At 43.2% G+C, this 16,636-nt stretch overlaps 1 protein-coding gene across 12 annotated transcripts in view; it reads left to right on the plus strand.

Annotated features, from left to right (window-relative positions):
• The window catches only part of LOC132851511 (uncharacterized), a 224,438-nt gene that overhangs the window by 81,154 nt on the left and 126,648 nt on the right, over positions 1-16,636 (plus strand). For 9 of the 12 annotated variants that reach the window (XM_060878440.1, XM_060878451.1, XM_060878441.1 and 6 more), the window contains 5 exons: positions 6,791-6,868; positions 7,645-7,723; positions 8,984-9,176; positions 9,381-11,148; positions 11,478-11,651. The exons of the other annotated variants lie outside the window; for them this stretch is intronic. In XM_060878440.1, coding sequence (XP_060734423.1) covers positions 6,791-6,868; positions 7,645-7,723; positions 8,984-9,176; positions 9,381-11,148; positions 11,478-11,651 — 2,292 coding nt within the window. The remainder of the gene's footprint in view (positions 1-6,790; positions 6,869-7,644; positions 7,724-8,983; positions 9,177-9,380; positions 11,149-11,477; positions 11,652-16,636) is intronic. 12 annotated transcript variants of the gene reach the window in all.

Here is a 16,636-nt window from a genome sequence, read left to right on the forward strand (position 1 = left end):
CTGTAGTTCCCTTTTGAGGGAACTTGACGCTGCGTCAGTGCTGACACTATGGGAATGCCAATACCCACGTCGCCACACACCGGTCGATGACTGTGCCAGACGACGTGAGAGAGCACGAGCAGACTGGGAACAGACCATCAAAGGCCCTGCAGGACCTGGGACCATGGAGTGTGGTCCAAGTCCAGGTTACAGAACCTGTTAAAGGTGTGCGGAGAGGACCAACCTGCCGCAACACAAACATCTCCAAAGGGAACACCCCTGGCAAAGGCACTGGACGAGGCAATACCCCTAGCAGAGTGAGCCCTGATGCCGAGAGGTGAGGCAAGACCGCGCACCTCATAGGCCTGAGCTAATGGGCTCCACTGCCCAGTGCGCCAGGCGCTGCTTGGAAACCAGATTACCCTTATTCTGGCCAAAGACAGACAAAAAGGGTGGAGGAGTTACTCCACGAGTTAGAGCGGTGGACATAAGTCCTCAAGGCCCTCAGTGGGCAAAGCAAATGCATGGGGTGGGGGACAGTGGGCCCACAGTATGACTGGACAGCCAGCCATCCTGGGCACCTTAGGGACATATCCTGCCCCGGGGTGCAGAAAAGCCTTGGACAAGGCCTGCAAATCCCCCACTTTCTTGAGAGAGGCCAAGGCTAGGAGCCGAGCCAACTTCAGGGTCAGAAACTTCTCAGAGGCTGACTCCATGGGCTCCATGGGCTTAAAGTATATGGGGACAAGCCCCGAGAAAAGAGAGACTGCAGGAACTCCAGCACTATACTGACCAGGCAGTAAACTGAATCCTGACAGTGTTCATCGCACCAGAGGTGAAAAAGCCTCCACTTCAGAGCATATAGCTTCCTAGTGGAGGGAGCCAGTAGAGTCTCAGTCACCTCAGATGAGAGGCCTGCCTCTAGGAACTGGTCCCCCTCAGGGGCCAGACCCGAAGCTTCCACATCTTGGGGCGGGGGTGTAGGATTGCCCCCTGCACCTGAGAGAGGAGATGCTCCCTGACGGGAACCTCCATGGAGTGCCATTCGGGAGGGAGGATAGGACCATGAACCAACTCAAGAGGGCCAATGAGGGGCAACTTGAAGTAGGTTGACTCAGTCGTGGCGCACTCTGGCTAGGGCTTGTGGGAGCAGAGGTACCGGGGGAAGGCGCACAGACGGAGCCTCGGCCACATCCATACCAAATTTGCTCCACCACGTGGGGGTGGAGACATCACTCCCTGGTCCTCAGCACCTGCCTCGACAGGAAGTCTGCCTCCCAATTTACATGCCCTGGAATGAAAATCGCTCACAGCGAAAGGAGCCTGGTCTCTGCCCAGAGCAGAATCTTTTGTGCCAACCTAAAACGGGGGCACAAACTCAGACCACCCTGGGGTGGTGTGCGAGAACTTTGGCAGGTTGAAAACAAGCCGAGCAGCTGCATTTTGGATCATTTGCAGAGGATGGATCGCGTTCATAGGTAGACCTGCCAGCAGTGCATTGCAGTAATCCAGTCTAGAAATGACAAGAGACTGAAGCAGTGGCCTGTGTGGACAAAAATGGCCGAATCCTTCTAATGTTGTAGAGAAGAAATCGACATGAGTGAGTCACATTAGCAACATGAGAGGAAAAGGACAGTTGATTGTCCATGGTTACCCCAAGGTTACGAGCTGTGACTGAAGGGGAGATCAGATCGTTGTGCAAAGATATAGCAAGATCATGACCTGGGGATGAATCACCTGGGATGAACAGCAGTTCAGTTTTGCTAGGATTGAGCTTTAACTGATGAGCAGTCATCCATGATGAAATTCCTACCAGACATGCTGAGATCCGATCAGAAGCTGTGGTATCTGAGGGTGGGAAAGAGAAGATAAGTTGTGTATCATCAGCATAGCAGTGGTAAGAGAACCCATGTGAGGAAATAACTTCACCAAGAGAGTGAGTATACAGGGAGAAAAGAAGAGGACCAAGCACTGAGCCCTGTGGGACACCAGTGGAGGGTCTGCATGGAGCAGATGTCACTCCCCTCCATGTTACCTGATATGAGCGTCCTTCCAGGTAGGAAGCGAACCATTCCCAAGCTGATCCGCAAATCCCAAGACTCCTGAGGGTGGACAAGAGAGTCTTGTGGTTGACTGTATCAAATGCTGCTGAAAGGTCAAGGAGGATAAGGACGGATGACAGTTTGGCTGATCTAGCAGCATGTAGTTTCTCAGAGACATCCAAAAGGGCTGTCTCTGTGGAATGAGCTGCTTTAAAGCCAGACTGTTGGGATCTTGGAGGTTGTTCTGTGAGAGATAGACAGACAGTTGATTATAGACAATGCGTTCAAGAATTTTTGAAAGAAACGAGAGAAGTGATACCGGTCTGTAGTTACTGATGTCTGATGGATCCAGAGCAGGTTTCTTTAGGATGGGAATAACCCTTGCTGTCTTGAAAGTAGTTGGTACCTGACCAGATGCTACGGATCTATTGACTATAGTGGTAATGAAGGGCAGAAGGTCTTGTGAGATGGTCTGGTGCATAGTGGAAGGGAGTGGATCCAATGGGCAGGTGGTAGGATTGCAAGACTGGATGAGCTGTAAAATCTCTTCTGCTGCTACAGTTGAGAAATGCGACAACGAAGGTGTAGGGGAATCCATACTCTGAGATGTAAGTGCAGTTGGGGCTGAAGTGAAGGTCCGGCAGATTTCCTCAATCTTCTCCTGGTAGAAAGAAGCAAAGTCTTCTGCAGTCAGGGAGGATGAAGGAGGAGGAGCCAGGGAGTTGAACAGAGAAGAAATGATGATGTGGAATTTCCGAGGGTCATGTGAGGAAGCTTCAAGCTTTTCCTTGTAGAAGGAAGTCTTGGCAAAAGTCACATCTGAGGAGAACTTGGCAAGGAGTGTTCGGTAAGAATCAAGATTTGCGTCAAGTTGTGATTTCTTCCACTTTCTCTCTGATGATCTTAGCTCTCTTCGATTGTTGCGCAGCACATCTGAAAGCCAAGGAGCAGAACAAGAAGTTTTCTTGGGTTTAGTGGACATAGGGAAGAGGAAGTCCATAGTTGAGGAAAGATATGAGAGGAAAGTATCTGTGGCTGAGTCCAAGGGTAGTGAGGAAAAAGACTCAGGATCAGATAGAGAGGAAAGAGTGCCAGAAGCTACAGAAGAAGGGGAGATGGAGTGAATATTGTGGCGGGTAAGAGTGAGAGGGTGAGAGAGAGTTTTAGGTAGGGTAGGGAGAGTGATGGTGAAGGATACCAGGTGATGATCGGAGACATGTAGTGGGGTAGCAGTCACGTCTGTAGCTCGAGAAGGACGGGTGAAAACCAGGTCCAGGACATTGCCTCCTTTGTGTGTGGGGATGTAGCTGTTGAGTGTCAGGGTGAATGAGTCGAGAAGAGTCAGAAGGGAAGAAGATTGAAGCTTGTCAGCGGGAGGTTGAAGTCACCAAGCACTGTCAGTGGGGAGCTATCGGAAGGGAAAACACTAAGTAGTGTGTCCATTTCATCCAGGAAGTGTCCTAGGGGACCAGAAGTGTGGTAAACAACAATGATAACAAGGTTGATTGGACAGGTAACTGAAATGGCATAGAATTCAAAAGAGGAGATGATTAAATGAGACAAGAGTAGAGGTGTAAAGCACCATTTCTTTGACAACAATCAACCTGTACCACCACCCCTGCCTGTTTCTCGTGGTGAGTGAGAGAAAGCATAGGCAGAGGATAAAGCAGCTGGTGTAGCAGTGTTATGTGGGGATATCCAGGTTTCTGTTAGCGCAAGAAAATCAAAGGAGTAATGGGAAGTTAAAGCAGAGATAAAATCAGCTTTCTTTACAGCAGACAGGCAATTCCAGAGCCCACCTACCACCACTGTTTGAGACTTGCACAACAGTGGAGGGTAGATGAGGTTACTGGGATTGTGACCTCTGCTATGTAGACGATCGCGTCTGTGACAGCAGGAATTGAGTACAGAGATCGGTTTGAGGCACATATTTGCAGTCAATCCAAAAGTGAGAATTAAGGTATGGTATAATATATCAAAACAGTACTGGACACTTATGTTACAATGTGAGATAGAGAGGTACTTACAAACTGCTACAGACGCTAGCATCTGTAGCGGAGAACCTTCAATTTAAATGGCCCACGATTCACACCTTAAGGGAGACTGAAACTACTCCTGATTAATCAGCTGAGAGAACAACAAAGACCAACACTATAAAATCAACAATGGTATAGAATATAACAAAATTCAAATCACACTACTCTAGAACAAAGTGAGTTAAGCAGATAGTATACAAAAGTCAGAAACCTACTTTACCAGAAGACAATATATTCAAATGTAGAGAGTTAAAGGACACTGAGCCAGAGCTAGAATGGCGTCATGTGGCGCAGACCCAAAGGGGTAGACCCGTTGGCTGCTGCCGACATGAGGCCGAGCACCCTCTGTGCCTCGGTGACAGAGAGGCCTCGGCCTAGCCGAACAGCTTTCACCGCTGACAAGATGGAAGCCACCCGAGCAGGAGAGAGATGTGAACACATCATGGTGGAGTCCCAAACTAGCCCCAGAAAGGTGGTTCTCTGAAAAGGAGAAAGCACACACTTTTCTGGGTCTCTGTCAGCAGGTCAGCCTAGTAGGCCTGCAAAACCGCCATGGTGTGCAGAGCCACACCTGCTTGGCCTGCTGCCGTGTAGGGCTTACCCACAAGGGCTGAAGTAGTCCTACAAGGCTTGGATGGAAGGCTGGTTTCCTCCATGTTGGTGAGAGATAGCCCATAAGCATCTCTTCAATCCCAGGCATCGCCCCATACCATTTCTTTCAAGATGTATAATGGCTGAATAGTCAGACATGGTAGGAGAAAAAATACGCGCTGAAAATGGATTTCTCCAAGACCTGGACACCTCGGCATGGAGGTCTGGGAAAAACGGCAGCCGCCCATGTGAAGGTGGCCTGCGGCCTGAAGTCAGAAAGTGGTCGTCTAGCTTATAACAGATGACACTTACTTCCTCTTCAGGCCAATCTAATTTTAGCCTAGATTTAGGTTGGCACAAAATTTTAGCACAGTGCGTGTCACCGCCTCGAGGAGCTCCTCGAACGCCGCTGATTGTGTCGCCCACATCGAGCTCCTCAGAGCCCGAAAGCAGCATGCCCACTTCTGGGTTGGGAGAAATCGCAGCCCAAGCTCCCGAAACCGAAATCGAGCGAACAGAGTTAGGGGAGAGGGAAAGAGAATGGGAAAAACTCAACCTGTGAACCCCATGATCGAAGCCACCGTGCCGCCTCTGCGTACGAGGGAACAACGAGGCGCAGCCGAAGCTGAAAAATACAGCCAGATGGGATTGGAGAGTACGCAGAGGGAATCCTCACAATGCACGCAGCCGGCTCCCTCGATAGCCGACCGGGCATGCGCCTCTCCCAAACAAACAAAACATGTCATCCCCTGTGCATGTCATCCCCTGTGATAAAGCGGGGACACGGATGCACACATCCCTTAAAATGCTTAGTTTGCAACATATTATTGTTTTCTCATCTTCTCATCTTTAGTTTTGTTCACATTTTACCCCGGATGCCCTTCCTGATGCAACCCTCTCTATTTATCCAGGCTTAGGACTGGCACAGAAGTCACTGGCTTCCAACCACTGTGGCTAGATTGTTGTTTTAGGCCCATGAGAATTAAGAAATTAGTGTTAACTATTGATTGATTGAGCACCAACCTGTGTTCACATACACACACAGTCCAGTTAATTAGATGGCTGTTGTGTGTTTGTTTTGTGTTGAAGATCAGGTTTAACCATTAATGCCAGAGCATGATGTCAAGTTTTAAATTTAGATAAGTGTGAGTTTGCTAACAATGTCATTGGCACCTAGGAATAACTTCTGTTTAGGGTATGGTTCAGGCCATAATTTCCTGCCCCCAAAACTAAATGTGACTTTAGAAGATTTTTAGGCATAGCTCTAGTTTATTGTTCTTTCTGATGTAGTTTTGCCCCTTGGTAACCTTTTGAATTCTTAAAGCTATTGTTAGCCAGCTCCCCACTGCTTGCCAAAAAGCATTTTACATTAGTGGTAGAAGTTAGTGGAACATGGGAAGGAGCTGTAATCTTTCAGGAGGATGGTCAAAAATGATCTTATTAGTTTGTGATCTTATTATTATTAGTTATTAGTAAAATAAAAAAGCTTGTGAATCACCAATATAATTAAAAAAGTCTTAATAAATAAAGGCATGTGTGTTACTTTTAGCTGTTGCTAGCTAAATTACACTTTACCTGGGTAGTACTTCATTATCTATCATCTTTTTTAAAAATGTTTTGCTGGAATGAATGTGCACACACACACACACACACAAAAAAAATAGATAGATCAGATAAATATCAGTAAACATACTTTTCTAATATTTACATCTAGATGGGGATTGTGGATTTCAGACAAATGTCCTTTGTCAGGAAAGCCGAGTGCTTCTGAGACTGTAGTAAAATCTGTGGATATATTCGAAATCTGAGTGGCTATGGCTTATTGTATGGCTTATCATTATCTTTACAACAAAAAATGGCAATAATTAGTAATAGAAAAATATGTCTGTATATCAGTAAAAACAAAGGAACATATTAAAACAGCATTTATCAGACTTTCTTATACAGAGCGACGTACAAAAGTGTTTTTAAGTCTCTATCATTGAATACATTAACTCTGGTTCACTAGGTTACAGACTTAAGATACCATGAGACTTTTTTTTTAAACACACACAAAACAAACAGGGGAGAAAAAGTAGTTCAAAAAGTACAAACAACTTTTCAACAAATTATTACTTTAAAAGTTTTTTCCATTCCCTTTAGACGGAATTCCTCCTCAGCTGGACTGCCAAAGCATCCAACTAAAACTGACAAAAGGAAAGAAATACACCATAAGGAAAGGTATAATATTTACATCCCGAATTCCGGAACTGTTCGGAAGTTTTTTAAATCTGAATAAAATGAAAACTAAAAGACTTCTAAACTACATGAGCCAAAATTTTATTCACAATAGAACATTGCATGATAGTGCTTTAGGTGGCATCTGTAGATGGCACAGTGGGTTCTGGAAGTGTTCCTGGACACATTTAATGATGTCATTGACACAATCATGCCAATGAGTGATGAGTGTTGTTTGAGGGCCCGAATGCCATGGACATCTAATCAAGGTCTTTGGCCTTGTCCTTTCTCCAGTTTCTCTGAATCTTTTGATGATGTTATACACTGTAGATGATGAGATTTGCAAAGCCTTGAAGAGCCTCTGCCCATCTTTACTTCTGAGAGACTCTCTAAGACATCCTTTTTATAGCTAATAATGTTACAGACCTGATATCAATTAACTTCATTTGTTACTAGATGTTCTCCCAGCTGAATCTTTTCAAAAGTTCTTGCTTTTTCAGCCACTTTTTGACCTGTGCCAACTTTTTTGAGACCTGTAGCAGGCATCAAATTTGAAATGAGCTCATTTAGTGGATAGAATTTCTCCATTTAAACATTTATGTTGTCTATGTTCTATTGTGAATAAAATATGGCTCATGTGATATTTAAAAGTCTTTTAGATTTCATTTTATTTAAATTTAAAAAACGTCTCAACATTATAATGGAAATGAGTATTTCTCATTTCATGTTGCTATTTATTTGTCTAATTTGTTACTAATCCTAAAATAAATTATTTGCAGAGATGACCCTGAGAAAACTTTTCTGAAAAGTCTCAAGTTAGAAAATAAGATTGCAGACTTTCTGCACAACATCTTTCAGGTAAGATTTAGATTTTCTTTGGTAATATTTCCTGCAATGTCATTAACTGCAAATTTTACAAACATTTTACAATGTATATTACAGCTGATATTTAATAAATCATAATAAAGGATTAAGGCACAGAATCACTAGAGCACTGATGACTGTGAGATCAGACCTGTTAGAGCACAGAGAGTGAAGGGAGATCGTTAATTTGGTTAAAATCTACTTTCAGCATCTGTGGACTTATTAATTAAACATTTAGTTTTAGCATCTCTTTAACCTCACATTGCATTTTCAAATCCAGCAAAAAAGAGCAAAATGTGTAAAATATTCATGCCATCGCAGTTTCTAAATTTAATTCAGGAGAAATAGAAAGCACACAAAATCATTTTTATTGTATTTATTTGACAACCTACCTGTAAAATAAATATATCTGTGCACACAGAGGTGTGACAAAGACCAATTATTATCAATAATTAATACCAATTGGTACCAATAAAAGTGTTAGCTCAATGGCTAAAGTGTTAGACTTGTTGAAAAAGTTGTGAGTTTGAATCCCAAGAACACCAAACTGCCACTGCTGGACCCTTGATCAAAGCCCTTAACCCTCAACTGTTCCGTTGTATAAGTGAGATAAATGTAAGTCACACTGGATAGTGACATCTGCTAAGTGTAGTAATGTTCAGGTGAATCTTATTGTGTTCTGTACATGCTTTTATAAATAATACCTCTTGTTTACAAAAGCTTGTCATATGAAAATTACAACGCGGCCATGGGATATAAAAGATTATCTCTTTATCAGAATGTTTCATTTCAAACTGCATTCTGTAGTTTTTGTGTATTTACAGTCATCATATACTTTAGTTTTATGTGTAAATTGAGAGTTCACTTCATGTGAAGTTATTTAAGAAAGAATTTAGATCATTCTGAGCCCTGAATACAGATGTAGTTTTTTTGGTAATAATTAATTCCACAGTGCACTCGCTCAACCCTGAATGAAGCCTGTCAGTGTGTTTGTACACAGTGTACAACATGTACAGCTCTTATGTCTTTCCTATTATTGCATAGCATAAATAATACATTTATTCTGGTACAGTTACTTTCTTTTCTTAATTTTACTGACTACGGTTCTGGCTAGTTTTTATGTACAGCTGTATTGCATCTTTCTGGTCATGAATGAACAGTCAAATTCTAATCATAGCAAATAATATTGTGTTTATTACAAAATCATTCTGCATTTTACATATTTCTTGTATTCCCTCTGTGTGTTTTGTGAAGGATCTTGAGAATAAAATGATTGTGTTTATAAAACATGAGCTGGAGATGTTTAAGAAATGTCTAAGAAAAGAAAACACAAGATACTTCAGTGATGTGAGGGATGATGTGAGGAGTGTAAAAGCAGCAGCTCTTGATATGACATTGTACTTTCTGAAGTTGATGGAACACAATGACCTCGCTGATGCACTCCAGGGTAAGAATTTAATAAGACAACACATTTGTAAATATTCAGTTGAAAAGTTTATACAATGAGCCACACATTCTCTGTTTTTTTAACAATATAGAGATGCCAAGTATATAATGTTTCACAGTCATTTAGAAATGTATGTCTGTGTATTTTTTATGTATTACATTTTATTCTGCTTTTTAATTATTTTACTTATGATTATATGATTAGATGCACTAATAGGAGTTCAGCAGCGTGCACTCAAATCAGCCCTGTGTGAAAAGTACAATCATGTATGGGAAGGAATTGCAAAGCAAGGAGAGTCCAACATTCTTAACAAGATCTACACAGATCTGTACATCACTGCAGGTGGAAGTGGACAAATGAATGAACAACATGAAGTGAGACAAATTGAAAAGAAAAAAACTTGTGTGATAACTGAAAGTCAAATAGAGCAGGAGGAACAAATTGAATGCAAGAACATGTTTGAACCATCACCTGGAGAAGAAAAACCCATCAGAACTGTGGTGACACAAGGGGTCGCTGGTATCGGAAAATCCATCTGTGTGCAGAAGTTTGTTCTAGACTGGGCTGAAGGGAAAGAATATCAGGACATAAAGTTCATATTTCCACTGCCTTTCAGAGAACTGAATTTAAAAGAAAAGGAAAGATGCAGTTTGAGGGACATCATCTATCAGTTTTTCCCAGAAACAAAAGGAATGAGATTCACAGACAGGTATAAAGTCATGTTCATCTTTGATGGACTGGATGAGTGTCGACTTCCTCTAACATTCCGTGAAAACCAAAAGTGTACTGATGTAACAGAGAAAGCCTCACTGGACACTATAATGACAAACCTCATTGCAGGAAATCTGCTTCCGTCTGCTCTCATCTGGATAACCACTCGACCAGCAGCAGCTGCTAAGATCCCTGCTGAACATGTGGACCGGGTCACAGAGGTGCGTGGCTTCAATGATGTACAAAAGGTGGAGTACTTCAGAAAGAAAATCAGTGATGAGAGTCTGGCCAACAGAATCATTGATCATATTAAAAGATCAAGAAGTCTCTTCATCATGTGTCATATTCCAGTCTTCTGCTGGATTTCAGCCACTGTGCTTAAAGGTATTTTGGGGAGATCAGACTGTGAAGACATTCCACAGACTCTGACGGAGATGTACACATGTTTTCTGATCTTTCAGACCGTACAGGGGGACAAGAAATACAATAGAAATAATGCCTCAGACATTCCATGGGATAAAGATGGAATTCTTTCACTGGGAAAACTTGCCTTTAGTCACCTGGAAAAAAACAACCTGATTTTCTATGCAGAAGATCTAAAAGCCTGTGGAATTGATGCCAGTAACATATCGGTGTACTCAGGAGTATGCACTCAGGAGACTGGCAGATTTCTTGGCAAAGTTTTCAGCTTTGTGCATCTCAGCATTCAGGAGTTCATTGCTGCCTTGTTTACATATGTATGTGTCCGAAATGAAAAGAAGAATGTTTTTGAGCAATCAGAAGAGAATAAAGAAACAAAAGTTATTGATTTGCTCAAGATCACAGTGGACAAAGCTTTGGAGAGTGACAACGGACACTTGGATCTTTTCCTCCGCTTCCTTCTGGGCCTCTCAGTGGAGTCTAATCAGAAGCTCATTCGAGGTCTACTGACAAACACAGGAAGCAGCTCTGACTGCCAAAAGGACATAGCTGAGTACATCAAGTTAAAGTTTGAACAAAACCCATCTCCAGAAAGATCAATCAATCTGTTCTACTGTCTGAACGAGTTAAATGATGATTCACTGGTGAAAGAGATCCAAAACCGTATGAGCTCAGGTTGTCTCTCTGAAGCTGAACTCTCACCTGCTCAGTGGTCTGCTCTGGTCTTTGTGTTGCTGACATCAGAGGAGGATCTGGAAGTGTTTGAGCTGCAGAAGTTCATAAGATCAGATGAATGCTTTAAGAGACTGTTACCAGTCGTCCAGGAAGCCAAAAAAGCTTTGTAAGTAAAACCTGTTTCTTCATTCAGCTGCAGAATACATTCAGGATCACACTGATGCCAAGAAATGTTGATCAAATGGCATTAAACATTATAAATATAAACAGGTATTAAAATGAGTTATGTTTGTATATTTTACCAGCAAATTACAGTTTTAAAGGTTTGTAGACAGCAGAACATCACATGCATGTACATTATATTCCAAAACTATGGACATTATTATGGACTTGATTCCTCTTTGTTGCTTTAACAGTCCAGCAGTTTGGAACAGGGTCATGCTTAATACAGCTAGAGTATGATCAATTTTACTTACTGATATTTTCTCCTTTCAGGCTCAGTGAGTGTAACCTGACAGAGAGAAGCTGCTGGTCTTTACACACAGTTCTCAGCTCAGAATCCTCCAAGCTGACTGAGGTGGATCTGAGCAGTAATCCTCTGGAGGACTCAGGAGTGAAGCAGCTTTGTGCTGGACTGAAGAGTCCAAACTGTAAACTGGAGACTCTGAGGTCAGTTTATCTTTATTATTCAAGTTCAGGTTTCAAGTTAGAAGTTAAAATTGATTGAAATGCTTCTTGTGAGTATCATGGTTAGGCAATCAGAAAGAAGCATACAGGGAAATACCAGGGGTCAGACACCAGACATCTAACAACTAACAGAAACAAAAGGTTTGATGATTCCAGGTGTAACACAAACTGAGCTTTACATCATCACAATGTGAGATGTGAATGAACAGAAGTGTGTGAGAAAGTTAGGGGTAATGGGTTCTGGGACGTATTGTCTGAAGTGCCATGACTGGAGGCCACAGTGCATTCTGGGAAACTGAGTTCATTGACAAAGTTGACCTGACACCAGAAAAATGGTAATAATGCCCTTTTAATAATTCATTAAACTAGACATGTTAATATAAGGATTAATTATTTGGAAAATAATTTTAGATCAGGTAGCTAGAAACAACCAAGATGTTCTTACTGTAGCGGGTCCCGGCTAGGTCCCCACTGGCAGATATATAGATAATCATGAAACTGAAAATATCAGAAATATTCCTGAGAAATCAGCGACGCAGGACAACGGTTGCTCATTCTCCAGTAACATGGATATTTATTACTATACTTCATTTTAACTTTGCATCTGCAATCATGAATCATTTTCTGTTATCTTTGTCTGCTTTGCATTGAAGCACAGGTTATATCCACATTTGGATAATAATTACTTTATATTCTTCAAAAGGTCTGTCTTCACATAAATGTATCCTCACATATTTCACAAACATTAACTTACATACATTTGTATGAAACCAAATACAAACATTTGTATGCATCTGTGTGTAGGACGAATGGCTCCTCGAAGTTGGGGTATGCAAACACTGGGGGGTTGGTCAGCATACTGACAAGCCTTTCCAAGGTACTTTGGTGATCAGCTTTCCATATGATGGGTGTTTTGGACGGAAGTTGTGGACCCTTAGACTTGCAATGACGTGGAAGGTGTTGGGGCATTAAGGATTTAACTTGGAGCAGCTCATACAATGGTTTTGCTATTTTTGCAAAGTCCTGTATGTAGGAACGGTAATAACTCAGGAAGCCAAGAACCAGTCGGAGGTCACCAACTGTTTGGGGTGTTTTGGTTTTTAAAGCCATCACTGCCTCTAGGTCTTTGGGGTCAATTTGAACTCCCTCGGCCGACACCAAGCGTCCAACATAGCAAACCTCATACTGAAACATCTCACACTTTTCTGCCCGTAGTTTCACCCCATGATGCTGCAGTGCTTGGAGAACCTTGCGAATCACCTCCACGTGGTCACTAAAAGATCTGGAATAGCACAGTAGGTCATCCAGGTACGGGATGCAGTACTCGTCTCTCAGAGAGCCTAACATCTCCTCCATGAGCCTCTGAAAAGCTGCAGGTGCATTAGAAAGTCTGAACGGGATCCGTACCCATTCGTAAAGCCCCCAGGGAGTGATGAAGGCAGTGAGATGACGTGACCCTTCTGCCACAAACCCCTGGTGGTAAGCTTTACCTTGGTCCAGTATGCTGAACATTGAGTACCCACCTACTGTAGCGTGTCTATCAAATCCTGTATTCGCGGCAGTGGATGTCTGTCGGGTACGGTTTTTTGATTAAGGAGACGATAGTCTATGCAGAGATGAAGAGTGCCGTCCTTCTTTGGCACACATACAACTGGGGAAGAATAGGCAGACTTTGATTTCACTATCCAAACCTTTACGAGAATATCTTGAATGTAATCTTTCACTTCTTTAAACAGTGGGTTGGGAATGGATGTGAACGCTCTCTGCACAGAAATATCATTGTTGAGGTTGATCACCATTTGCAGGTTTGGGATACAACCAAGGTCAGTTCCATCCCTAGCGAAGGCGTTTGACTCCTCATGAAGCATCTTTCTAGCAACCTCTTGTTGTTCTTCCTCCAGATGATCAAGGTTTACCGGTGGGTCCCACAGAGGTGGATCTGAGTGGTTGACCTGAGTGGTGGTTATCTGACTGACAGTTGCTGCAGGCTGTGTTTTGTCCAGAATATCTGCCTCCACAACGTTTTCAACCCCCTGCAGGATCCCTAGGGCTGTTTTACGTGGTATTGTGATGTCATGATTGGTGTTATTACCAATTGGAATGGTGACATAGGGCTTTATTGGGTTCTGGATTTCAAACAAACCTGGCCCTGTATCCCACTGTCTAGTGGGATACAGGGTGGAGGCATCCATGTTTGACGGAACCCGACACCTCACACACGACACTTGACCAGCTGGAAGCACTATATCCTTGCCGCCTGTTCTTAAGCTTCCCTGTTGCATAACTGGCTTTGCTGTCTGAATAAAGTTGACGAGAGCTTCAGTTGTTTCTTTGGGAACAGATATGGCGTTGCTGAGAAGGCTAGCAAGTACTGGCACTAGTCTCTCTGGTTTTCCACAAATTAGCACTTCCAAAACATTAAAGCCAATCAGTGGTTTGTCCATGGGGTAGCTGCTGATGAGGAATGGGACACTAATGGACAGGTTGGGGTCCAAATTCCCTGGCAATGGGACAAATTCACTGTCATGGCTACCCACCCATCATAGGGAATGAGACTACCATTTGCAGCAGTAACCATCAGTTCCTCCTCCCCTAAAATCTAAGAAACTGAGTGAATACTGATGTCAGGTAGGTACTCTTCTTTCCAGGCACAACTGACTATACTGACTTGGGATCCAGAGTCCAGCAAAGAAGTGACTGCTAAGCCATTTAGAAGGCTCTGAACTAGGGCCTTTTTCCAATCAGACTAGCAACCGCTCTAGCTTTAGCTACACGTGGTGACTGGGGAGGGAGCTGAGCTACTTGGTTACAGTGACTTAATGTGCTTGTTGTTACTTAGGTTGAGTGTGAGGAGTAGCGTATTTTGTCCTTGTCGACCTGACTTTCTGGGTGGGACTTGTTTCCAGACCCGGCCACTAGATGTCCCTCTCCAGTGCCCGGTTGGAGTTTCCCTGTCTCTTTGGCCGCTTTAGACAGCCTGCTGCACAGTGTCCTTAATCCCCACAGGTGAAACAGTGTTTACAGTCTTGTCTGTCTTGCTCCACGCAGCTTGGACAACCATAGGGTTTTCCATGCTTAGATTGTGCCCTATTGTGACTATACCGGCACCCATTGTGAGATAGCTGTTGTTGGTTTTGTTTTTGCATGGTCTCAACCAGTCTGGTGAGCTCTTCTACTTTGGTCGCGAGGTCTCTCATAGGATCTGGTTTTGTTTGCTTTGTCTTGGACCCTACACTCTCTGACTTTGTACTAGGTGTATTTACCAAATCCGACTCGAGCTGTGCGCTGTGCGTATTCGTTATATTTCTCTCATTTTCTTCACTAGTGATTTATCACATGACGCAGAATCATCTCAAAAGTGACTCCACTGTTTGAGCTCTCTGCGTATGTTGGTGTGTTTGTGTCCCAAGCCTTGGTACACAGTATGTAGGAAAACATCTTGCACTGTAGCTGTAGAGTACTTAATATTAGTGTCATCCAGTTTTGATGTCAATAGGATGCATTGTTTCTTTCTCTTAGGTGAGTTTGGAGAAATCCCTTGAGTTCAGCATGCCATGCCATGTCATCTTTATTTATCAACATCTCTTTGAATATACCTGGCCTTATGATTTTAAGCACACCACGAACAATCTCTGAGTCGGAGAATCCTTCTTTGATTCAATCATCAATTTGCCTATAGACGTTGTTGTACCTGTAGCTGATGTCTGAGGATTGATCACCGATCTGCCCGCCTTGCACTTTGAACTTTCTTCGTGAAAGGAAACTGAGTTCCCTTAAGGACACCATCCCTTCATGAGCCGACTGGGAGGCATGCTCACCAGAGGGGTTTCTGTCTGGCTGCCTCAACAGGACTGAGGGTGAGGGCATATGTGTCTGTGACAAGGGCATATGTGTCTGTGATGGCAAGGCATGTGCTGGCATACACTGTATGAGTTTCTTGCTAAGCTCCTCGTAGCTAGCAAGCGCTCTAAGCAAATCAGCATTCGAAATGTCAGGTACATTTAACATTATAATTTTAGTCGAGCCTGAATCTGGTTCAGCAATACCACTAGGGAGTGTAATGCTGACTAAAGTGGGTGCGTATCAACTCTGCTTGTGTGTGCCCTTGGTGCATTCAGGGGGTGTTTGGATAGTAACAGAACCCTCAGCAAAATCAACAAGATCGTCAAGCTTATCAACACTCTGCTTAGTATGTAACTCAGAATCACCCTTTACATTTAGAACTGACATAACATCACAACATTTTACTATATCATCAATAGCATCTTTTAACATCAGCAACTGAACCATTCCCTCGTCCTCTGCTTCAAGTGACTGCTTACTGTACATGAACGAGTTGATACGATCGTAGCATTCCTCCTGATCTCTCTCCATGAGCTCTGACTGGTCCACGTCCAACACATGGGTTCACCGCTCTGGCGACCCGAAGAAGCTCTTCAGCTGTCAGTGTGAGTAGGCTCTTCCTAATGTCCCACACTAATCTCTTCCTCCCACCACTCGACATGATGGCTCCTCATCTCCCCCATGGCTGGCAACACGGTTCGGTGATGGTGCAGTCGGCTTTGGAGTACAGGCCTCCATTCGTCCACGATCGCAGTCCCCACGGCTGGACAGGGCTAGTTGCTGGTCAGCATTGTCATCATCCAGCTCCCAATACAATAGGTGGCGCCGAAGTATCCCGGACGAGCCCCCAAGAATCTGTAGCGGGTCCCGGCTAGGTCCCCTCTGGTAGATATATAGATAATCCTGAAACTGAAAATATCAGAAATATTCCTGAGACATCAGCGACGCAGGACAACGGTTGCTCATTCTCCAGTAACACGGATTATATTTATTTTCTTCATTTTAACTTTGCCTCTGCAATCATGAATCATTTTCATTTATCCTTGTCTGCTTTGCATTGAAGCACAGGTTACATCCACATTTGGCTAACAATTACCTAATATTCTTCAAAAGGTCTGTTTTCA

The sequence above is a fragment of the Tachysurus vachellii genome, chromosome 9 (genome assembly GCF_030014155.1).
Source record: "Tachysurus vachellii isolate PV-2020 chromosome 9, HZAU_Pvac_v1, whole genome shotgun sequence".
Lineage (NCBI taxonomy): Eukaryota > Metazoa > Chordata > Actinopteri > Siluriformes > Bagridae > Tachysurus > Tachysurus vachellii.